This window comes from Suncus etruscus, chromosome 7, assembly GCF_024139225.1.
Source record: "Suncus etruscus isolate mSunEtr1 chromosome 7, mSunEtr1.pri.cur, whole genome shotgun sequence".
In the NCBI taxonomy this organism is placed as follows: domain Eukaryota; kingdom Metazoa; phylum Chordata; class Mammalia; order Eulipotyphla; family Soricidae; genus Suncus; species Suncus etruscus.
This window is the reverse complement of record NC_064854.1, coordinates 70,846,980-70,872,683: the sequence shown is the minus strand read 5'-3', so window position 1 is coordinate 70,872,683 and position 25,704 is coordinate 70,846,980. Positions and strand designations below refer to the sequence as shown.

The window sequence follows — 25,704 nt, the reverse complement described above, 5'->3', positions numbered from 1 at the left end:
GAATGTTTTTCAGACATACAATCAATTCATCTTTGATAAAGGGGCAAGAAATGCAAAATGGAGCAAGGAAAGCCTCTTCAACAAGTAGTGTTGGGATAACTTGGTCAGCTACTTGCAAAAAATGCGAACTTCAGACCTCAATCTAACAACATGCACAAAGGTCAAATCCAAATGGATTAAAGAGCTGGATATCAGACCCAAAACCATAAGTAAATGAGAATAAGTTTACTGACCTTTTAGAGTTATTAGAATTAAAATGAACTTTTACTCTAGAAATACTTAACAGATAATTCAGTGTATATTAAGAAATTTAGAAGAGACATTAGTATATTTTTTCTTAACTGAATTGTTAATAACATTCATAATGGTTTGCAGTCTTGAGTAATTAATTCAAGCTGCTTGAAAGAATTTTATTTTTATTTTTTTTTTTTGGCTTTTGGGTCACACCCGGCAGTACTCAGGGGTTACTCCTGGCCCTATGCTCATAAATTGCCCCTGGCAAGCAAAGGGGATCATATGTGATGCCACAATTCAAACCACCGTCCTTCTGCAGAAAAACAAGCAACTTACCTCCATGCTATCACTCCGGCCCCAGAATTTCATCTTTTGAGTGTATTATTTCTTATGACAATGCATTGCATTTTAGTTTGAAAATATTAATTCTGGATAATGTTTTTAAATTTGTTTCATCAAAGACTAGGTATTAAAAACATTTTACATGTAACATAATTCTCATTTATCCTCTTGCCTTTGGTTGGAACTGTATTTTAGTTTCAGACTAGAATAATCTATTGTATTTTCCAGAAAATAACCAGAAATACCTAATTCAATTTTATTTTAAACATAAAGAAACAAGGGCCGGAGTGGTGGCACAAGCGGTAAGGCATCTGCCTTGCCCACATTAGCCTAAGATGGATCACGGTTCAATCCCTGGCATCCCATATGGTCCCCCAAGCCAGGAGCGATTTCTGAGTGCATAGCCAGGAGTAACCTTGAGCATCACCAGGTGTAGCTTAAAAGCAAAACAAACAAAAAAGCATATAGAGAGAATGAGAAACAATCTGAGTTATCTGTAACATTCGATTCTGTATTTCTAGATTAAATCCGTCATGTCGTTGTTTCATATTAATGGTTTTCTTCTCAATGGAAATAATAAAAGGGAAAAGAAGCTGCTGGTTCCTGATGTCCAGTTTCTCTTGTAGATGTATTAAACATTCACACTTGAGTGTCTTATTTTCTTCATCTAAATACCAAACAGCAACAGACTTCTCCCCATAAAAAATAGGATTTATAATAGAAAATATTTAGTACCCACCTAATTCTAATGTCTCATTTAAATACTCATAAGATAGTAGAGAATATAATAAAATTTCTTATAGAATTTTGTTCATCCCCTCATTGTAACATTTTATATCATGAACCTAAACATTTACACATTATAGATATCACTGGTTCTCAACTGGAGATAGTATTCTTCTATAGGAAAATTTTGTATGTCCATATTGAGAGTAGGAAAGAGATCAATTGTTGGTCTCTAGAAAACAGAGAAATGACTATAGATATAAGATATAGTACAAATCTTTTCCTCACAAAAATATTGTCATATGTTAATAATGCCAATATTAAAATACCTTGACAAAAGAGATGAAGAGTAGAGGCAGATATTGAGAGTAATCCACTGAGTAACATTCTTCTGACAGTTATATCACTTGTATTTAGACACATATGGTAATGTTAACTTGCCTTATATATACTCTGAAGGTCATTGTAAGAGATTTTTGTTTTATATTCTCAAAAATAGTACACACTGTATTTTTAAAATCACCCTAGTTGCACAAGCATATTATTACTACTGCTATGACTACTACTACTTGTAGTATTTTACTCCTCCCACTTCTGCTGCGCATATATATATATATTGGCATGCACATAATGTATTATAGATTGATATTTGTATGAATATGGTGGTTTTCTTTAATATATTTTACTTAGTGAATTTTTAAATTTTTTTACTATATCGATCAACTCCTTTTACCTTCTGTTTATTGATTAAACATATAGTTTATCATTTAAAAAGTATTAAGGATGGTGCCACAGTGATTGTATAGTGCCTTGCACATGGTCAACCCAGATTTGTTCGCCAGATTCCATATGGTTATCCAAAATCATTTAGGAGTGATAGCTAGTGCAAAGCCAAGAGTAAGCCCTAGCTATTACTAGATTTATTGTCCCCCAAAATAAATAAGTAAAATTAAAAGTAAAACTATATAATACCTATATAAATACATAAATTCCCACTTTACTTTTTACAGTACTGTTTCTAAGATCTCTAAGATTAATTCACAGATAAGCACATCCATAGATAATTAAGCAGACAGGCATTTAATTTAGTTTTTATTTATTTAATGGGGTTATACACATATATCTACTTATATGTAAGTATATATACTTATATACATCTTTCAAATTGTATACAAGAAAAAATGTATCCTACTCTGTGTAGTATGGTATTCATACATTATGTGGCTGCAATGGTATTAGTGATTATTTTAAACATTTATTATTTTAAAGTGATAAAATAAGCATTGATTTACATTAATTCACTTCAGTTTGTCAATCCATTATTTATTCCCTATTCTTTTGTTTTGTTTTCTTTTTCAGCCACACCCAGTGATGCTTATGGGTTACTTTTGGCTATGCGCTCAGAAATCGCTCTGGCTTGAGGGACCACTTTCCCACTGCTCTGGTCCTAATATACCCTATTATTTTTATCATGAGTCTTTTACTATGAGAAATAAAATTAAAAAATTATTTTAATGGTTGTATCATATACTATATATAACATAATTTATTTAATGGGTTCTATATTATTGAATATGAATGTTGTTTTCCTTTTCACTACTATAAAGAGAATTTTATTCTTCATTTTACTATGTAATGATTTTCTTCTTAAGTATTCCCTTAGATATATGAGTACAAGTCAAATCACTGGTCAAATGAAACTTGATATATGTTCAAATATGTTTGTCAAAGTTGTCATTTAGTAGGTATTTTACTGTAGATGAAAGAAAATAAGTAACTCATATTTTATAAATACATGTTAATCTTTTAGGTAGTTCTTTTTTGAAACTTTAAACTGTTTGGTTTTAGAACTCAGAATTTTTTAAAATAGTGGTTTTTTTTTGTTTTTTTTTTATATAGCAAAGTGTTTATTTTGGCTTTTATGTTTGTTCATTTGCTTTATTTCTATATATTTAATGTGAAGTAACAAAATATTTGTTCATGTGACATGCCATCTACCAAAATACATCAAATTCTATCCATCTTGTAGCAAAGGCAGTTTGTGAAATATGTTGTAATAAGTATACAAACAATAATGTATAACTAACACTTTTATTAGTAATATTTTTAAATGTAACACTTTTAATTGTACAAATTATTTGTCCCTAGGGTCACCAAGGAGAAAAGGGAGATCCTGGTCTGGCTGGCATTAATGGTCAAGATGTAAGTCTAACATTTTAACCTCCTAATATTCTATTTACATTTTTTTCTGTAATGAATTATCTAATACTATTAAGTTTTTACTGTCCTTAGAAGGACTAACCTCAAAGAATGAGGTATTTTTTCATATAACTTTGAAGAAACCCAGTATTTTTGTTTTTCTTGGGTATTTCCCTGGCTATTATGCATGCACTCATACTTAATAGCTTCTTCCTGTTTGTACTAATTGGGTTGAAATTTTTTAGTTGCTTTTTTGAGTCACCATGAACAACAAAGTTACAGTTTTGTTCAGATTATCAGGCTCACAATGTTCCAACACCAATCCCATCACAATGTTCATTTCTCTCCCTTCACTGATGTCCCCAGTTTCCCTCCTGACCACCACCCCATCTGCCTGTCTGGAAGTCACTACCCCCCCCCCCTTTTAACACTGTGGTTTACAATAATGCTACTGATAGATTACCATGTCTATCACTTTGCCTTCTTCAGGACCCCGTCCTCACCAGAGTGATCACTTCTATCGTTGTTGTGGTGGTCTCTTCTGACTTAACTTTTCCTCCCCAGTGGCGAATTTCCAACTAAATGTGATTCTCCTGCTCTTCATCTCTATTGCCTTTTGGCATTTTTCGCTTTCCTAATATGTCCCTTTATGTCCTATAAATGTTCTGTAAATAAGTTCAATCATTTTTTGTCACTTTCTCTCTGATTCATTTCATGCAGCATAATATTCTCCAGCTCTATCCATGAAGCAGTAACTTGCATGACTTCATCTTTTCTTCTGGCTGAGTAGTATTTTATTGTGTACTTGGACCAAAACTGCTTTATCCAGTCATCTGTTCTTGGGCTTGAGTTGTTTCTAGATTTTGGCTTTTGTCAATAGTGCTTCAATGAACATAGTAAAACATGATGAATATACCTTTCCTGCATTGTTTTAGTGCCCTCGGGTTGAATTCCTATGTGAAATATCTGAGTTATATGGAAGCTCAACTCCTATTTTTTGAGTAATGTCTATAATTTTCATCCAAAAATATTGGACCAGTGAACAATTCCTGCAGCAGTTAATGAGGGTCCCTTTCAGAAACTCTTATCTATGATTCCTTCAACTAGTAGTCCTTCATTTTAATCTCTTCAGGGACACTGATGAGTGTTATAGACCCTTTAGCTTTTTTTGTATATTCAGTGTGGCCTGGGTTTTTACCCAGGACTCACCTTTTTTCTTTATATATTGTAGGATATGTAAGTAATATTATAGATCTAAGTAAAAGAAGAAAAAATGTCCAATGTGAAATCAGTATTGACAAACTTCTCTTGTACCAATTCTTCTATTTCAGACATATTCTCTCCTATAATGTATTCAAATCCTAGCATCTCTTCTTTTCCATAAGACAATTATCCCTCCAGAACAACATTTTGTATCATGATGAAAAATGAAGAATGATTTAAGTATGGACTTTACACTGAAATGTCAGTTGATCTTTAGATCATTAAACAACATTTACCAGACAGAAACTAACTATACTAAGGGAAGTGCCCACAATTCAATTATTTTGCTGTGGTTTCCTTTTTTGATTTGAATAAAAATATTTTAGAACAGTTGACCACTCTACTTTCTTAGTGAACAATCCCGTGGGAATCTGATAGTTAAAATCCTAGAGAACTGTGGTCAAAGTATTAAAGAGTACCAGTTGGAGATTCCCAATGGAGAACTAATCCAGGAATAAACTCTAGTAGTTGATGATAGCAAAGAACCTGACCTCTTCCACATTATTATTATTACTTACCTAAAACCCCCATTTAAATCATGCCACTTTTGTGGTTGTGTGTTTTTCAATGCTAATAAAACCTTATTCTAAAAACTAAAATTATTCATAATTTATAGCAGTTTACTTTGACTTTCAATAAGTGCAGGTACGGGGGCCAAAGAGATAGCATGGAGGTAAGGCATTTGCCATGCATGCAGAAGGACGGTGGTTCAAATCCTGGCATCCCATATGGTCCCACGAGCCTGCCAGGAGCGATTTCTGAGTGTAGAGCCAGTAGTAACCCCTGAGCGCTGCCGGTGTGGCCCAAAAATAAAAAAAAAATTAAGTGCAGATAGACACTTCAGGAAATAAAGGGTCTTACTATAGCTTTTTCAATTTAAATTAAAGTAAGACCTAGTGAGTATTATAATTTCAAAACCATTCTGGTAGAATAAGTAGTAATGAACTCAGTGGACCAATTTACTCTGTATACTTTCCAAATTAGAGAAAACTGGAAAAAATGTATATAGCTAAATGAAATAAAAAACCTCTTGTATAGTCTTTATACTTGAAGATTACACATATATTGATGTAAATGTATATTTTAATAATTTCTTCTGCGTCACATTTTTCTCAAATTGGGCAAATTCCATTTAGAAATTGCAAATCTTATTGAAAGTACAGTGTTTACATACCCTACTCATGGATTGGCAGGATTAACATCATTAAAATGGCAATACTCCCTAAAGCATTACACAGATTTAATGCAATCACTCTAAAGGTACCCATTACATTCTTCAAAAAAGTGGATCAAACACTTCTGAAATTCATTTGGAACAATAAACACCCTAGAATAGCAAAAACAATCCTTGGGAAAAAGAATGTGGTAGACACTACTTTCCCCAATTTTCAACTGTATTACAAAGCAATAGTTATCAAACAGCATGGTATTGGAATAAAGAAAGACCCTCAGATCAGTGGATAGGCTTGAGTACTCAGAGAATGTTCCCCAGACATACAATCACCTAATTTTTGATAAAGGAGCAAAAAATCCTAAATGGAGCAAGAAAAGCCTCTTCAACAAGTGGTGTTGGCACAACTGGTTAGTCACTTGCAAAAAAAGTGAACTCAGACCCCCAGCTAACATCATGTACCCAAATGGATTAAAGACCTTGATATCAGACCTGAAACCATAAGGTATATAGAACACCACATAGGTAAAACACTCCATGACAATGAGACCAAAGGCATCTCTAAGGAGGAAACTGTACTCTCCAAACAAGTGGAAGCAGAGATAAACAGAAGGGACTATATTAAGCTGAGAAGCTTCTGAACCTAAAAGGAAATAGTGCCCAGGATACAAGATCCACCCACTGAGTGGGAGAAACTATTCACCCAATACCCATCAAATAAGGGGCTAATATCCAAAATATGTCTAAAACTAACAACTAAAAACCAACAATGATTTCTATTTATTAGAATTCAAAAATATGCTGTTGTCTTCCTAAATGTTTTCTTGTCGGTATGTATATATAAATTTTGACTTATCTTCCAAGGTTTTGGAGAAGTAGACTAACAGTTTTGAACTAAAATCATGTCAATATTCCCTTGCATTTTAAATAATGCTTACCATTGATTGAAATAGTTGAAAAATTTAATTACTAAAAGTTAGCAGCGTTTGCAAGACCTTAGGTTTACAAATATTTTATCCAATCATTTAAAAGTTTTATTATAATATATTATAAAATTACTGAAATATATAATCATCTTAAGAGGAAGTCCTACAAATTTGTTAACTTTAGGTTTTTAGAAGCCAGACTAACATGACTTGGTTTCCAGTTCTGCCACTACCTTTCTGCTTACTTCTTAGTACATCACCTTTTCCTATTGTCATATAGTATTATTCTTCAGTATTTTTGGTTGCTGTAGGATTAGAGAGTTATTATATCTGGATCATTTAAAACTGTATCACTTTTTAAAAAATATAACGCATTTATAATGATTAAAAACCTAGTTAAATAAATAGATTTATCTTTGCCTGAGATAAATCTTCACTTATTTTTGTGTAGTAGCATTAATTAGAGAAATATTTAAATTGTTGACTTTAGCTTTTATCTCTGCATCATTTTTATTGTCTTCAATTTAAAAAAGGCCGTACAAAAATATTGGAATCACAAAACAGAGATATCAACTGGTGACAGCTAGTGCAATTGCTAGAGAATAAGACTATTAAGTACAACATAGGGCAAAAATTATTCATTAGTTAAAATAAGAGCATTTTATACTATCTGGTATTTGAAGATATTACATACTATGAGTCTTTTTCAACATGTTTATTTTTAAAATAAAATTAATTTATCATCTACTCGATTCATAATATTAGCTGTAATACTGTTCTTCAGAATTCATCTTGCCTTTAGATGAGTTCTTGTCTCCATATAGCAGGCAAAGTCAATTAGAGTGCTGTTAAAAATGTTTATACTCCTAAATTTTATTGAAAACATTGCTAATAGATGTTCATCTTAATATGGAATTCAGAGTCTGCTCTATTTGATTCATTATGGTGAGTGCTGTCTTTTTCTCCCCAGTTTTTAAAAACATTGATAATATCAGTGTGACATAAGGAGAAAAATTGCTCTTGATAAAAACATTACTGATCTGTTTTGTAGAACTGATCATAACGCCATGACTTTAACATTTTATTTGTCAGAAAACAAGAGTTACATTGCCTCACTTTTATGGCCATAAAAGTAGAAGCATGACAAGTGAAATACTGCTCTATTACACTTTATCCTATGTGAGTTGAAACACAATTCTTACATACCCATCAAAAGAGCACAAACTAAGCAAACTATTATCTCTTAAACTGGGAAGTAAAAAAAAACACATTAAGTATCTACCCCATACTAAGTATTTTTATGACTTATTGTTCAGAACAATCATTCAAGGTAGCTATGATTTTATGCCTACTTTATGGAGAATGATGAAATAACTTACCAAATATTATACATAAATTAATTTTCCTTTTCAGACTCTCTTCACACTCCCTTACCTCTAAAGATTTGAGCATGTCTAACAGAATTAAACATATCAGGGAACTATTAGATTCACATTACTATATATTTTTTAGTACTATTCAATATTCAAATCTATCTAGTTAAATTGGTTTCATTATTGCCCAGCCCTTAATGGCCACTGGCAAACAAATAAGGATAATTAACTGACTCAACTGCTAATAATTTTCCTATAAAGGTTATAATTAGAGTTAATATAGGAAAGACTGTTTTACTGTTCTATTTATACACAATAATATTTAATAATATATAACATGATGATGAGGACCTCGTCACTGAAACTTGAAACACTATTATGTTTTGAATTCAGTATTTTCATGCTCAGACCAGAATTATTTTCATGACATGAAATGTTTATTTACTTTTTAATTTATTTTTATTTTAGTGAAACAATTGTGATTTACAAAGTCCTGCATACTTGAATTTCAGTCATACAATGAATCAGGGCCAATCTCACCACCAGTGTCAACTTTCATCCACAAATTTTTCAAAATTCTATCCCATACCACTGCCCTTTGCTCTCCAGCCTACTAGTACAACAGGCCAGTTTAAAGTTTAGATTGGAGAATTTAGGTCTCGTTATTCCAATTGTTGTTGACTTTGGCTTGTATATTTACTTCTGTCCTTTTTATAAATCTCCACCAATGCACCTGAGACTGCTTGGACCCTGGCCCCCATCGTTTCATATTTGTTTCTCCTCCTCCACTCCATATCTTTCCTTCTCCTAGCTATATTCTAAGGCCAAGGGTGTTGAAGACAACTCTCATTTAGACCATTGTATTTCTTCATGCAGTCATTACAAATACCACATATAAGTGATGTGATTCTGTATTTATTCTTCTTCTGTTTTACTTGATTTAATATATCTTCCAATTCCATCCATGTTGTAGTAAATAGCACGATTCCACAATTCCTTACAGCTATGTACTGTAGTATTCTATTGTATATATACCCACATCTTCAAGATCCACTCATGTGTCATTGGACATCTAGGTTGATTCAAAGTCTTAGCCATTGTTCTGAGTGCTGTGATGAATAGTGGTGTGTTTACATACAAATGGATTAATGTTTCTCTTTTCTAGGGATAGATACCCAAAAGAGAGATTGTTGAGTCATATCACAGCTAATATTGATTTTATTAAGAAACCTTCATACTGTTTTCCATAGGGATTGGACTAGGCAGCATCTTACCAGCAGTGGATGAGAGTTCCTTTCTCACCACATCCCCATCAAACTGATTGTTTCCAGTTTTGATATGCACCATCCTCACTGGTGTAAGATCATATGATTTTTTATGCTACTGCTATTGATGTGGTGTATGATGTTAACTGATTGGCATATGTTGACCATTCTTGCACTCCCAAGATGAAACCCACTTGGTTATGATGTATAATCGTTTTGGTGTGTTGTTGGATTAGCTTTGCTAAGATTGTAGATTTTTGCATTAATGTTAATTGGCATGTATGTTTCTTTCTTGGTAGTATCTTTGTCAATTTTGGGGATGAATGTAATATTAGCTTCATGGAAAGTATTAGGGAGGATTTCTGTCTCTTCAGTATTGTGGAAGAGTTTAAACATCAATGGTAGTATCACTTCTCTAAATGTTTGATAAAACCCATAAACCCATCTGATCTTTTATTTTTGGGAATATTTTTAATTACTGTTTCAATATCCTTTCTTGTAATTGGCCTGTTTAGGTTTTCTATTTCTATTTTCTATTTCTTCATCATTCAGTTTTGGGAGATTATGTTTCCAGAAATCTTTCCATTTTTCTATGTTCTCGAGGTTTACTGTACAGTTGTTAATAATATGTTCTAATGATGTCTTGGATTTCTGGGGGGTTGTTGTAATTCTTCCCCTTTCATTTCTGATCCAATTTATTTGATAATTTTCTCATTTTATTCTGAGGTTTGCCAGTTGTTTGCCTATCTATTTTATTCTTTAAAAAACCAATTCCTAGTTTCATCATTTCTTTGTATTGTTTTCCTTGTTCCTATATGGTTGATATCTGCTCTGGTTCTTTTTATATTTTTTATTTTCTTTAGTTTGAGTTCCTTTGTTGTTAGTGTTTTAGATATTTAAGATGTATCTTTAGGTTATTTGTTTTGCCTTTTTCTTCACTCTTTAGTAGAAATGTATCACTGTGATTTCTGCCTCATTACTGCTTTTGCTGTGTACCATAGATTTTGGTAATTTATTTCTTCATTATCATTCATCTCAAGGAATCTTTATTACTTCCTTGATTTCTTCTTCGACCCAGTTGTTGCTGAGCATTATGTTGTTTAGTCTTCAGGTGTTATATTTTCTCCATATCTTTTTTTACTATCAAACTTGATCTCTGTGGCATGTGGTCTGATAGAGTGCATGGTATAATTTTTATGTTTGTGTAAATTTTTTAATTTATGCATGTGTTCTAATATGTTATCTCTCTTAGACAATGTTCTGTGTACACTTGAGAAGAATGTTTATTCAGCTTTTTGAATATGAAAGGCCCTTTATAGGTCAATTAGTTCCAAACCTTGTAGTTTCTCATATAGTATTTGCAAATATTCTGCTTCATGGATCTAGCCAGAGTGGCATGTTGAAATCTTCCTCTACTCTCATGTTACTGTACATATGTTTCTCTAGGTTTTTGAGCAAAAGCCTGACATACTTTTCTGATTCTACCTTTGTTGCATGTATATTGATTAGGGTTAATACTTCTTGGTCTATTGTTCCATTTATTAAAAAATAGTTCCATCCTTGTATCTAAGTGGAAGTAGTGTCCATCCTTGTACTTAAGTATTTTTTGAGTTTAAATACAATTTGGTCTGATATAATATGGTTATCTCAGCTTTATTGTTTTCCCCAAAATTGAATAATTGTATAATTTTTTTTCATCCTTTTACTGTAAACCTGTGTCTATCCTGAGATTTTGAGTGTGTTTCCTTTAAGCAGCAAACGGCTGGGTTTTTTTTCTGATCCAATACACTACTTTATATCTTTTATTGGGAGACTTTAGTTCATTGACATTTAATAAAACTATTAACAGAAAAGGCTGTTGTGCAATTATATTGTATAAGACTTATATATTATAACACCTATATATACGACTTATATATTGTATAAGACTGTTGATGTTATAATTTTGTTTGCTTTATATAGTTGATCTTTGAGTAGTTCATTTAGAGTCAATTTGGTTAGTGTAAATGCTGCATGTTCTTTTTTGTCTGAGAACTTATTTACTCCTCCCTCATGAATATATGAAAGGTTTTCTGGGTAGTGGACTCTAGGCTAAAAAAATTTTTACTTAGTAATTTAAATATGTCATTCCACTCTTTTTTGTTTTGTTTTATTTTGTTTTTGTTTTTTGGGTCACACCCGATAGCGTTCAGGGGTTACTCCTTGCTCTATGCTCAAAAATCTCTCCTGGCAGGCTTGGGGAACAATTTGGTATGCCACCATCCTTCTGCATGCAAGGCAAACTGCCCTACTTCCATGCTATCTCTTCGGCTCCTATTCCACCCTTTTTTGCGAGGATTGTTTCAAATGAAAGATCTCTTTTAATTCTTACGTTCTTTCTTTTATAAATAAGGTTTTCTCTTACTGCTTTAAAGAGTCTATCTTTGACTTTGATTTTTGCCATTTGAATCACTCTATGTCTTGGTGTTGTTCTTTTAGGGTATATTGTGTTTGGCACTCTTTTTGCCTCTTAGATTTGTATAGCAGCCTCTTTCCAGAGATTGTGGAAGTTCTCTGCTATTATGTCTCTCCCTACTTGTTCTTCCCCTTTCACATTTTCCTCCACTTCTAGTATTCCTTTAAGTCAGAGTTTATTTATCTTTTCTTTCTTCATTATTTTGTCTCTCCCTTCCTTTTTGATTTATTTACCAATGCTGGCGTGTAAATTGTCTTCAACTTCATTTATATGGTTCTCCACCTGTATAACTCTGCTATAAGGCTCGCTAACATATTCTTTAGTTCCTTCACCCCCATTTGTATTTTCTCTCATCTAAACAGTTCTTTGAGTTGGTTGAATTGTTCATCTATGAATTGCTTAACTTTACCAGCTAGCACTTCCTTAATTTTTTTCTGCTAAACTATTAAGTGTTGATTTTAGGTACTAATCAATAAGGCTCAGGTATTTTGGTGGGCTTGGAAATTTGCCCAGGTTTCTTTTCATATGACCATTTGCCGTTGTCCTCTATAATTTCTCCCATTGTTCTTTGCAATTATTAGGTTGAAATAATGGAGTTTCAGGCTCCCCATTATTTACTAAAGTGTTTTATTGAATTGAGTGTATAAAAGATTTCTAGAAGTATATATGCTTTGTAGGTTATTTTCCTAATTATGAAAAGTATCCCAGTATGCTAGGTAAAATTGCCAACTAATTAATTGGTTTGGTTGACTTAGTTTTGAAGCTGTATATTTTCTAAATTAAGATGTGCTGGAACCAATCTTCCTGGAAACATTAGATATAAATGAAAGTGTCTTCACATCTGTGCCATTTGGAAAGAGGGTGGTAGATGGGTGGGATTAGGTCAGCAGCCAGCTGAGAGAAGTGATTGGTTAACTCTGGTGGCAGGAAAGTTTTGGTTGGTAGCAGACACAAAAATCTCCTTCACTTGGTAAATACACCTGAGCTAGAAAGGCAGATGGGTGGGAATCAAGATAGCAGTTGACTGAAGGAAGTGTTTTGGAAATGAGATCGCTGGTGATACAGGAGTTGAAGAGGGTCCTTGTAGTAGCAGGGACAAAGAATTCCCTCAGCCAGATGTTATAACAGTTCCATTTTAAGTTTATATTGTTAAAGTTTAGGTCTCTTGATTCCATTGTTGTTGACTTTGGCTTATATATTTACTTCTGTCTCTTTTTTTTTAATATCTCCACCAATGCACCTGAGATCACTTGCACCCTGGCCCCCATCCTTTTATATTTGCGTTTCTCCCCTTCCACTCAGTTTTTTTACTTCTCCTCACTATACTTTGGGACCAAGGGTATTTGAGACAATTCCTATTTAGACCGTTTCTTCATGCAGTTATTCTAAATAACACATATAAGTGATGTCATTCTGTAATTATTCTTCTCTGGCTTACTCTATTTTACATAATGTCTTCCAGTAACATTCATTTTGGTAAATGATTTTCTTTCATGGGGTTGTATGGCAGTTCAAGTATGGATTTCCTGAAAACCCTCCACACTCTTTTCCACAAAGGTTGAACCAGGCAGCATTCTCACAAGCAGTGGATGAGAGTTTTTTTCTCATCACAACCCCACCAAAAGAGATTGTTTCCAGTATTTTTGATATGTGCCATCCTCACTGGTTTAAGATGATATCTCATTGTTTTCTTAATTTAGATTTTCTTAATAGGTGATGATGAACATTTTTTATGTGCTTGTTGGCCAGCTGTTGGTCTTCCTTAAAGAATAATAAGGTATTTAAATAAATGGATACTTAGAGTCCTTTTAGTCATTTTGTGGATATCTTTTATCTGGATAGTTTAGACTTAAGAAAGAGAAATCTGCTCTAAATTCACTCCCACACAAGCTTCATACCATGGACTGGTCCTTTTATCCCACTTCTCTGTTGTCTCTGTATAATATTACCTTATTCTCTTTTAGTTAAATAGCTCACAAATTATTAAATTATTAAATTTAATTATGATATAAATTAAAATTTAATTAATGAATCTATCATAATATAATATGAATAACATGATATGATATGATATAACATAATATATAATGATCATATAACAATACATTAATAATTAATAAATTAAAAGCAATTAAAATTTATTATTTAAATTTAATTATTACATAGACACAAAATTCTGTGTCTAGCCCTCTAACTCTAACTTATTTCACTGTACATAATATTCACCTTGTCCATCCACTTATAAGCAAATTTATGACTTCATGTTTGATAACAGCTGTATAGTATTCCATCGTGTATAGAATACTGTGAGGGGTTTGTGTTTTTGTTTTGTTTTGTTTTTTGCTATCCACTCCTATTCTTGGGCACTGGGTTGTTTGCAGATTCTGGCTATTATGAATAGTACTGTGATGTATATATTCTTGATTGAAGTAGTGTTCGGTAGAGTTTTTGAATAAGTCTTTCACCTCTTTAGTTAAGTTGATTATATGTAGTTGATTTTCTAAGGCAAATTGTGAATGGACTTTTTTAAAAATATATCTTCTATTTCATTATTTTTATATAAAAAATCCATGGACTTTTGTATAATAATTTGGTAGCCTGCTACTTTACTATACAAAATCTATTGTTTTTAGAAGCTTTTTGGTAGTGTCTTTAGGATTTTATAAATATATTATCATATAATCTTCAAATAATAATAGTTTTGGAGGAAATATGTCCTATAAACAAAGATGGATATTAGCCATTGTGTGATAAAAACTCAATCATGACAACCTTGTAACTATTTCAAAGTGATTCAAGTTAAAAATTATTTTTAAAAATTGTTTTTTTATTCTTTAAATTCATCTCTAGATCTGTTTTGAATGTTTAACCAATGTATTTTATTAAGACTGGAGAATATTTTCTATTTGCCAATAAGTCAGGATGTGTATATTTAGCTTTCTATTTTAACTATGAATACCTTCAGTTGTAGAACTAATTTTCTACACTGGAATCTAAGGAAGTATTCCTGAAATTTGTAATTTCTGAGTCAGGTTATTAATACATATTAAAACACTCATTATTCCAGAAGATTAAGGAATATGTTTATCATATATACTGTCTTTGTCTTGTTTTTTATTTGATAACTTTATAAATCCAAGTTAAGAAAAAAGGAGAGAATCTAAAGCATGCTTTAAAATAAGAGATTATATTTAAATACATTTCTGTGAGTGATCGACAAAGACCATGTCCCTCATTTCCTCCATTCTCCCCCACTTATCACAATCATATTTCTTGATGGAAACATAAAATGTTTTGACTTAACTCGACATTTCTGGCAAGCTTTATAAAGGCCAAATCAATGCTAACTCAGAGGTATTTACAATATCCACAAATTTAATCCAAAGTGGGTACTTAAAACCTCATATAGACTAAATGATGTTCTCCCAGATGGTGAATTAATGTCATTTTAGCAGGAAGCAAAGTTGCACAAATATGCAGTATTGAGAACTTGCACTGATTTAATATTTTGCACCCACCACAGCACAGATGTTGCTTATCATTTTAGAGCCAATTTTCTCTATTTCTCTGTGCTACACATTGAGGAATAAGATTTTAGATTTCAGTACATTCTGATTTAGTTTGTGACTAATACTTGTTAGAATTTAAAGCTTTTTGTGATCTATGTATAGAAATCACATTGATTGTATTCTTTGTACAGGGTTTGAAAGGCGATTTGGGTCCTAATGGTCCACCTGGCCATAAAGGAGAAAAGGTATTGTATTCTCCCAGTGAAGTGCAATTGTTTCAAGAAAATCTTTGTGGTAGCATTTTATTGATTCTGTTTAATTAGCAAAATTTAATTTTTTGAAAATTAATCAAGGGCTATTCCGTTAAAAACATTTGAATAGGAAAAGCTTTTTTTGATTCATTTAGTTAATCTTAAAGAGTCTAAATGCACAATTACTATTTTACATTATTTTGTATTTATAAATTTTACCAATTCTTTTTCTTGTTAAATAGTATTAGGTATTCTTTCACCACATTAGCAGCCATACCATCTATCAAGAAACTATGCTAATAGTATTGAGTTACTACTACAATGAGGAAGCAGCCAAATTTTAGGGGAAGAAAATGAACACTATGTCAGTCTTTGTCCAGTTACTGAATTTCCTTTAATTTCTCTAATACGACATTTTATAAGTCAATGTTAAAGTGTCTTAAAATATTCAAATTAAGTTGCATTTTGAGTAAGGTCATTGGATAATCCCAAATTGATAATTACTGTATTGTATGTGTGTGCAATTTCCATGATATCTTATTCTTGATTTTAAAATCATTTAGCAATCATTGTCTATCTCCAATACTTATCTAGTTTATCTTGAAAATAAATCCCCAGTGACTAATGTAAACTACATCAATGTTCTTTAAAGCTATTGATTATTTTATTCAGTTGTTACAAAAGATAATAATTAAGTAATCTTGTCTTAAATTTCAGTTAATTATATTAGAAAAGTTAAAATTATTGAGATACTTTCAAGACCAGAATACAAAATCTCTATGTCTCATGTCATAGAATAAATGGTCTTCAACTTGTCCATTATAATGTCCACTCAAAGCAGTGATCTTGAAATTAATAAACAAGAGTTATAACATAAATGAGGCAGGGTGGAGATAGTATTAAGTAATAGTTATATATAAAGTGAAAAATAATAAACCTTTTTAAGATGAGTCATTATCAAATATTTAATAGTTTCTTAACTTATCTAGTTGGTGATCTATTTTTCATATGTCAGCAAAGCAATTATAGTATTTTAAAACTACATAAATATAGGCAAAGCCTCTCAAAATTGTAGCAAGTACTATGCCAATTCAGCAGAGCTTTGGAAGAGGCAATAGGACTTTATCTTGCAGCTGGGAAGTTGGAGTGAGGAGATCCACTTATTATTTCTGCTGATCCTCATGCTAACTTTGTCAGAAAATGTATCTGTCATCGTGACACTCCCCAGCTGCTCCATTGGCAAGTAACTGTATTTGAAGAAATAGACTTTCTAATTTTGTATTATTAGACAAAAGAATAGAAAATTAGATTATATTAGTTTTGCAAAATAAATTCTGTGACTGCACAGAGGATAGAGTATATAATATGATATTTATATGATGAAATAAAAGCACATAATAAATTTACCCTTGTACAGACTTTTATAATTATGAATTCTATTTTTCTTTTATTTTAGTTATTGCTTGTATGCATTCAAAAATGTATGAATAGTGTGCAAAACATAATGTTGATAATAATATATTTCCAAATATATATTTTAGGGAGATGTGGGACCCCCTGGACCACCAGCCCTAATTGTAAGTATTCTTGAAAACAAGATTCAAAAATGAAAATTTGTCATATTTATTATTCACACTATATTATGACTAACCCACAATTTAAGCAATTAGGTAATCTTAAAAAATTAAAAGTGACTGTAGGACAACTAGAATCATAAAGAAAAACTCTATCCTAGAGTTCGTCCTAGGATCTGTGCAAAAAACGAAGATATTTAACTACAGAGGACTGACTTTGACAACTACAACTGAGCAGAATACTTTCTAGCACCATAAATACCTTAGGGTTAGACAATGAACAGGTCAGAGCCTGTACTTGATCTCATGACAATATGCTTCAACAGTGGAGACACAATGTAACTCTTAGTTCAAGGAAAATTTCTTTCTAATTTCCCCAATACATACTGTGCCTAGGCAAAAACAAAATCAAAAACAAAAACAACAAAAAGAAAACACCTTGCCACACCAGTCCTTTTTTTCTTTTTTCTTTATTTTTAAAAATTTTATATTTATAGCTTGAAAGTGACATTTCAAAAGATCTCACCAAACTTCCAGGTTGTAAATAGTCAGATATTTACAATTGCAAAGTAGTTATCTCAAGGTCTTAAAGATAGTTCAGACAAAATGCTTTTTTTTTTTTTTTTGGTTTTTGGGTCACACCCGGCAGCACTCAGGGGTTACTCCTGGCTCTATGCTCAGAAATCGCTCCTGGCAGGCTCGGAGGACCATATGGGATGCCAGGATTCCAACCAATGACCAACTACATGAAAGGCCACAGCCAAAATTCTTGAAGGAGTTCCTTTTCTGAGTAATTTTCTCTCCTTTCCAATTACTCATAATTTTGTTTCTTAATGTTTGATGAGACAATCATTTGGGGGGGTTGGTTTTGTTTTGTTTTGTTTTGGGGGGGGGGCTAACACCCAGAAGCACTCAGGGGTTATTCCTGGCTCTGTGTTCAGAAATCGCTCCTGACAGGCACGGGAGACCATATGGGAATGCCAGAATTCAAACTGTTGTCTGTTCTGGACCGGCTGCATGCAAAGCAAACGCCTACTGTTGTGCTCTCTCTGGCCCCAATTAGACATTTTATTTTTTATTTTTTTCCCTTTGCTCCTCAAAGGCAGGAAATGAGGTGTGACAGGAGGTTGGGGTTCCAAGAAAAATTAAAAAACAAAAGGTATTTAGATTCATTATTACATTTTCTGAATCCTAAAAGGTCGATGTTACTTTTCTCCTGTAATTTTCTTCTTCAAGAGTTACTAATGATAAAATGACAATATTCAATAACAGATTAATAAGGAAAAGTTTATGATGTACATATAACCATGTATTATTATAAATTCAATGTTTTATCATTTATTAAACACTGAATCATAAATATATAATATCTGTTAGAATACAATTTTTGTTCCAGATTTTCTTCATAAATCATTAAAGCATACCATTTTGCTTAAAGATTTGGTCTAAGAATAAGTTTTAGGCTTAAACAGAAAGAGGATGATTTTTAAAATAATATTGTGTTTAGTTTGAGGTCTATTTAATTTTATGTTAGAATATCTAAATACATAAATTATTTATATGATCAATTTGATAAATCTGTACTGATATTAGAAGGTCAGATTTAAGTAACTTTTAAGTTTGACTGTAGTTTTTCCCTAAGAGTATCACAGGAATCTTAAAGGTTTCTTGCTTTGATAACATTAATTTATTTATGATACAATATATAATTATATTATATTATATTATTATATTTCTTAGTACTTGAATTTTTCATTATGAAATTCCAATGTTAATTTAATAAATAATTCTGTCAGTAATCTTTGAAATATTTCCTACTTAAAGGAAAACATTACTACACTTTAAAAAACTTGAATCACCATGAATTACAAAACTACAAAGATATTTATGACTGTTTTAAGCATAAAATGTTCCAATACCCGTCCCTTCATGAATATCCACTACCCTCCTTCAAAGTCCCTCTTTCCCTCCCACCCATCTCTGTCTGTGGTAGGCACTATTACTCTACACCAAATCCTAGTGTTCCTTTCTCAAACTTACCTCCCAACACGGCTCCAATGGAAAACTTCCTTTTTTGTTCTTGGTTTCTATTGCCTTTGGGTATCATATTCCCCTATGAAGTTTCTTTATATCCTCCATTTGAAAGAGATAGTTCTGAGCCTATTCCTCTTCCTCTGACTGTTTTCAAGCAATCTAATAATCCTTGTATCCATTCATGTAGCAAGAAATTGCATGGTTTATCTTTTCTTATGGCCAAGTAGAATTCATTTGTGAATATGTGCCTGGATTTTTACTTATCCAGTCATCTGTTGTTGAATATTTGATTTTTTTCATATTTTGGGAGTTGTGAATAATGCAAAATGAACATCAGAGTGTGGATGTAGTTTCTGCATTGTGTTTTTGGGACTTTGGGATATATTCTCAGGAGTAAAATCATTGGGTCATATAGAAGTTCAACTGCTAAGCTTTTTTGAGAGATTTACATATTGAAAACCCATTTGCAATTATTTGGTTGAAATATTGCCCTTTCAAAAGGAAAATACAATTGGACTATATCCATTATAATTATTTTTTTTTATTTTGGGTCACACCTGCCAGCATTCTGCACTCAGGAATCACTCCTGGCAGGCACGGGGAAGCAAATGGGATGCTAGATTTGAACCACCATCCATTCTGTGTCAGCTGTGTGCAAGGCAAACACTCTACCGCTGTGCTATCTCTCTGGCCTTTTAAATATTTTAATGACAGCTCATATTTTCTGGTCGAGAATGCACATTTATTTGTACTGTCCACATGGCAGACATTATGAAAATGTAAGGTAAATTTTATATGATATGATATGATAAATTAAAACCACTCTTAAATAAAAATTATTTTATAAAATAGGACATTGAAGTTACCCAGATGCTATCATTTATATCATTAGCATTGCTTTATCAATGTGATAGCAGTTGTTAAAATTCCTGCACACTAAATTATACTGGTAACAACTTAAAAAAATGTCAATGATAAGGGGTCAGAGGGATAGATAGCACAACAGTAGGGAATTTACCTTACAAACAGCCAACCCAGACTGACTCCAATTTGATTCTCAACATCTCATCTGGTCCAACAAGCTTGCCAGGATCAACTTTTGAGTACAGAGCTAAAAGTAACCCGTGATCACCACAATGTGTGACCTCAAAGAAAACAAAAAACAGAAATGTCAATATTGGATCTTTATTTTCAAAATTACATTTCAGTAAGTCTGCTGTATATTTTAATAAATCCTCATGTGGTTCCTCTTTTTCTAGTGGGTAGCATTATTTATGGATATTTTAATAGAACAGCTTTCATTCTATTTAGGAAATTTCTTTGAATCTTTGAGGGCGTGTGACATTCATCTGATATCCAACTTGTTCCATGATAATAAAACCATATTACATGCATTTTTCAAATGCATATTTTATTTCCTGAATCATAAGTGAGAACCTGAAAGTATTTCATGCTTATGAATTGGAAGACTTAATATTGTCAAAATAATTCCCTACCTAAATTACTATCTTGATTAAATGTATTCTCATACAGTCTCAGATAATATTCTTCAAGGTTTTAAGAGCCAATAATAAGATTTGAATAGAAACATAAAATATATAAAATAGCCAGAACAAAACCAAGAAAGAAGAAAATGGATAGTTTCTCATTGCTTCACTCTAAATTATATTATAAACTAATAAAATATGTGGTGCTGAAATAATGATACACTCTGACCTATGAGTTAGAATTCAATACCCAAAGGCAACTGCCCAGCTCTATGGTCAATTAATTTTCTATGGAGAATATAGTGACATGAAGTGGAATAAAGAAATCCTGTTCAATGAACATCGCTGGGAAAAGTGGATAACCACATTTTTAAAAAAGAAGCTGAATCCTATCTCATACCTTTCACAAAAGTCAATTCAAAGTGAATCAAAAACCTTGAGATTAGAGCAAAATTCATAAAATGCATTGAGAAAAATATCATTAGAAACTTCAATATTTTGACCTTATTAATGAAACTTCACATTTCTAACAAGAGGATATACATAGGAATGTTCTGATTAAACACTGAATCCCAAGTATTTAACCATTGATCCTTAGGTACATTGAAAATTTGTGGTCTAATTCTAGTGGTTGTAAATTTTCACTTCCACAGCACATTGAAAACACCTCAGGGGTATTTAAAAACTTGAATTTTCAGTCTAAACTACATGCTAATAAAATAAGAATCTCTGAATTAGGACTTAGAGACATTATATAAACTTTTTGCAAGAAATTTCAAGAAGCAGCAAGTTCAAGAACAAATGCTTTGAAAATCATGTTGAATATTTGCTCTGCTTCTTTCTTTTCCACAAAGGAGCAAACATTTTGAATTACTGATTACATCACTGCTTATATAAAATGTCCAACCTTTATTACATTAAGAATTTTTGAGGAATATCCAGATCCTCCATTAATACCTGTTTTGATTATATTTTGGCCATAGAGAATGAACTTGCATCTCCATATTTACAAACTACTAGCAAGATAATGAGTATCTTTGTCTTGAGCAGACTGCAAGCAGCAGCCTCTAATGTACATAGCTTAACTAAGCATAAGTGGCCTCATTAAATCAGAAACAATGTTAAACACTTTTCTCTGGGTTTTTTTTTTTGGGGGGGGGTCACACCCAGTGATGCTCAGGGATTACTCCTGGATATATGCTCAGAAATCGCTCCTGACTTGGGGGACCATATGTGACACTGCAGGGATTGAACCATGGTCCTTGCTAGGTCAGTCACATGCAAGGCAAATGCCCTACCGCTGCACCACCACTCCAGGCTCTAAATACTTTTTTTTATAAAATATTCTTGCTCTGATTTAGTTTTCTAAATTTGCTTAATGATAAATTAAAATTGTACTATGTTTCCATTTTTTGTACTTGTCGTAATGAAGAATTAAAAGAAGTAGTAGTTGAGCACACTAAAGCATTGAATTTACAGATTCTTTTTGCAGAACGTATTTTGAAGACATTGGGTTTTTTTTTTTTGATCGCTGCTTTTTCTATTTCCCTTTGATTGACCAAATTTGTCAATTAAATTTTTAAAATCCCTGGGGCCGTGAGGTGGCGCTAGAGGTAAGGTGTCTGCCTTGCAACCGCTAGCCAAGGAAGGACCACAGTTTGATCCTCCGGCGTCCCATATGGTGCCCCCCAGCCAGGGGCAATTTCTGAGCACATAGCCAGGAGTAACCCCTGAGCACCAAATGGGTGTGGCCCGAAAACCCCCCCCAAAAATTTTTTTTAAATCCCAAAGAACCATTTCATAAAAGAAATTCAGTACATAGGATTCTACATCTTTTTTTTTTACTAAATGCTACTCTTTTCTCTTTTTTATTCTTTCTTTTAGAGCTGGTTGTATATGATTGGGTATCAGTTGGAAAATTGGTAACAGGTAAAGAGTTAAACTGGAGGGAATAGTAGAAAACACAAACCAGTGTCCTAGAAAGAGTTTTTGTTTTGTTTTGTTTTGGGGCCACACCCGGTGATGCTCAGGGGTTACTCCTGGCTGTGAATTCAGAAATCACCCCTGGCTTGGAAAACGATATGGGACACAGGGGGATCAAACTGTAGTCCATCCTAGGTCAGCCATATGCAAGGCAAACGCCCTACCACAGTGCTACTACTCCAACCCCCATAGAAAGAGTTATTAATTAAATCAGCCAAATGCATTTTGTTTATTCTACCTTTTCCAACTCAGTACCATGAGTAAGCAACTTTCATGACTTCATATATCCTAAAATTTAGCTGAGTATCCATGGTATATGAAATATCCATGCCATCATTTTAATCCACTTATCTGTTTTCAGACATATGGTTGTTTTCAGATTCTGGCTATTGTGAATAATGCTGCAATGAATGTTGGAGTGCAGTTACCTTTTATACATTGTGTTTTGAACCCCTTAGGTATATTCCCAGGAGCAGTATTATTGGGTCATATGGAGTTCACTTTATAATTTTTGAGGAATGTCAATATTGGTTTTCAAAGGCTAGACCAATCTACATTCCCACCAGCAGTAAATGGGTCTTTCTACCCATATCACTGCCACCATTGGTTTTCTTGTTTATTGTTTTGTTTTGTTTTGTTTTTATGAATGCCTGTCTCTGTGGTGTGAAATGTCTTATTTTTTATTTAAATCTCTTGGAAGATTAATTATGTGGATCATTTTTTATATGTCGCTTGACCACCTAAATTTATACTCTAAAGAAGTTTCTGTTCATATTTTCCTCCCCACTTTTGATAGTTTAGGTGACTGTTTATTCTATTGATAGGGCCATATAATTTTTACTTTATCTTTTATTAATATGGTTTACTATACTAATTGACTCGCATATTTTAAACCATCCTTGTATGCCCAGGATGATAAAATTTATTTTGTGTGTGATTTTTTCTTTTTTTTTTTTAATTTTGTGACATTGAAGCAGGGGTATTCCAACCACCAGTGCTGTCCTCTCTTAACTCCAATTCCCAGAATCCCCCTTCCTTGCCCCCCGGAATGCTAGTATAACTGGTCCACTTTGTGTCTAGCTTATTGAAGATTGGCTATCAATTCTGTTGTCTTTGACTTTGGGTTTGGTGTTTAAGTCTCATCCTTTTTTATTTCTTCTCAATGTACATATAACTTTTTGGTTCTGGTATCATCCATTTTCCCCCCTCAATTTATGAGGCAGAACAAGATGATTCAAGTTATGCGGTTCTGTTTGAAATAAAAAAAGAATAAGGACAAAAAAGAAATAAACAACAAATAAAAATGGGAGGAGTACTTTTAAAGGTTATAAATATCAATTTAAAAAAAAGAAAGGAGAAAAAGAAGAAAAATATAACAAAAATACAAAAAAAACCTACAACAAAAACAAACAAAACAAAAAAAAGGAAGCAAATATCAAACAAAAGACCAAAACCAGCAACTACAAAAAGCACGGCAGCAACAAATACAATAACCAAACCATAACGATGAGAGAATAAAAAAGAAAAGAAAAGAAAAATGGAAGGAGGGCTGGTGTGGCAGGTTGCTTTTTGATTTTGTTTTTGTATTTGTTTTTCATAAGCACTGTAAATATTGAAGAAATTAGAAAGGGAATTCCCTTGGCCTAAAAGATACAGGATTTCTCTACCCTTAAAACATACTGTCATGGGAATAACTACAGGCTCCATACGCACTCCTGTTTCACACCCCAAGGATGTTTTATGGTGCCAGGAAACTTTCCGTTCATTTGTGAATGATAGAATCAGGCCTCTAACTAAAGATCTTGGTATTTGCACAAGTCATAGGATGAAGCCTAGGATAGAGTATTTCTTTATGGTTCTAGCAGTTCCATCACTGTTGTTGTAAACAGTGTACTGTAAATGGTGGCCTTAATTTTTTCACAGATCCTAGGATAAAGCCTAGGATAGTCTTTCATTTTGTTTCCAGAAGGTCTGTTTTATTGCAGTTGTCAAAGTCAGCCCTCTGGAATTAGAGATCTTGGATATTGAACAAATTCTAGGCTGAAGCCTAGTCTAGGATCTTTCTTTTTGGTCCCAGAATAAGTTCTGCCTAGTCATGGTTGTCAAAGTCAGTCTTCTGTAGTTAGCAATCTTGAGTTTTGCACAGATCAGAGGATGACATTTCTTCTGATTTTATCTTACCGTTAGGTGATTAGATAGGACAACCTGCTCTTAGATCAAGCTGTTGCCATTTCCTTGTTGCCAGGATGTCATATCAAAACTGGGGCAAGTTGGTTCTAGAGCGGTATTAAGAATTTCCGGGCCCGGAGAGATAGCACAGGCGTTTGCCTTGCAAGCAGCCGATCCAGGACTTTGGTCCATTTTCCAAATGGTGGTTGGTTCGAATCCCGGTGTCCCATATGGTCCCCCGTGCCTGCCAGGAGCTATTTCTGAGCAGACAGCCAGGAGTAATCCCTGAGCACTGCCGGTGTGACCCCCCCCCCCAAAAAAAAAAAAAAAAGAATTTCCCAGGGGTAGTTTGGTTCCTGGTGCTGCTGCAGGAAACTGTTTTATGTCTGAACTCTAGGGCTGGGGATTGGACAGTCACTCTCTGATCTCATGGAGCCTAAGTTGGGTCCACATCACAAATGTTCAGGGTGGGAGGCGCCCCTGTATTATAAAATGTATGTGTTCTTATCCCTAGTAGATAAGAACTTGTTTCTGTACATAAAATATCTCCTTTTTAGTATGCCTTTGCAAAATAAATGGTGTCATGTTATATTGCTGGTGCATTTGGGGGTAAGAATGCCAGGCTTGTATGTGATTTTTTTATGAATTATTGGATACTATATGCTAATAATAAATTTTAATAAATAAATTTATTAAATAAATTTAATTATTAAATTAAATTTAATAAATTTAATAAAACACTT

General features: G+C 32.9%; 1 protein-coding gene across 1 annotated transcript in view; it reads left to right on the top strand.

Moving 5' to 3' along the window:
- Positions 1-25,704, top strand: part of COL19A1 (collagen type XIX alpha 1 chain) — a 433,347-nt gene that overhangs the window by 139,248 nt on the left and 268,395 nt on the right. The window contains exons 11-13 of the mRNA XM_049777641.1: positions 3,451-3,504; positions 15,655-15,708; positions 17,256-17,291. Coding sequence (XP_049633598.1) covers positions 3,451-3,504; positions 15,655-15,708; positions 17,256-17,291 — 144 coding nt within the window. The remainder of the gene's footprint in view (positions 1-3,450; positions 3,505-15,654; positions 15,709-17,255; positions 17,292-25,704) is intronic.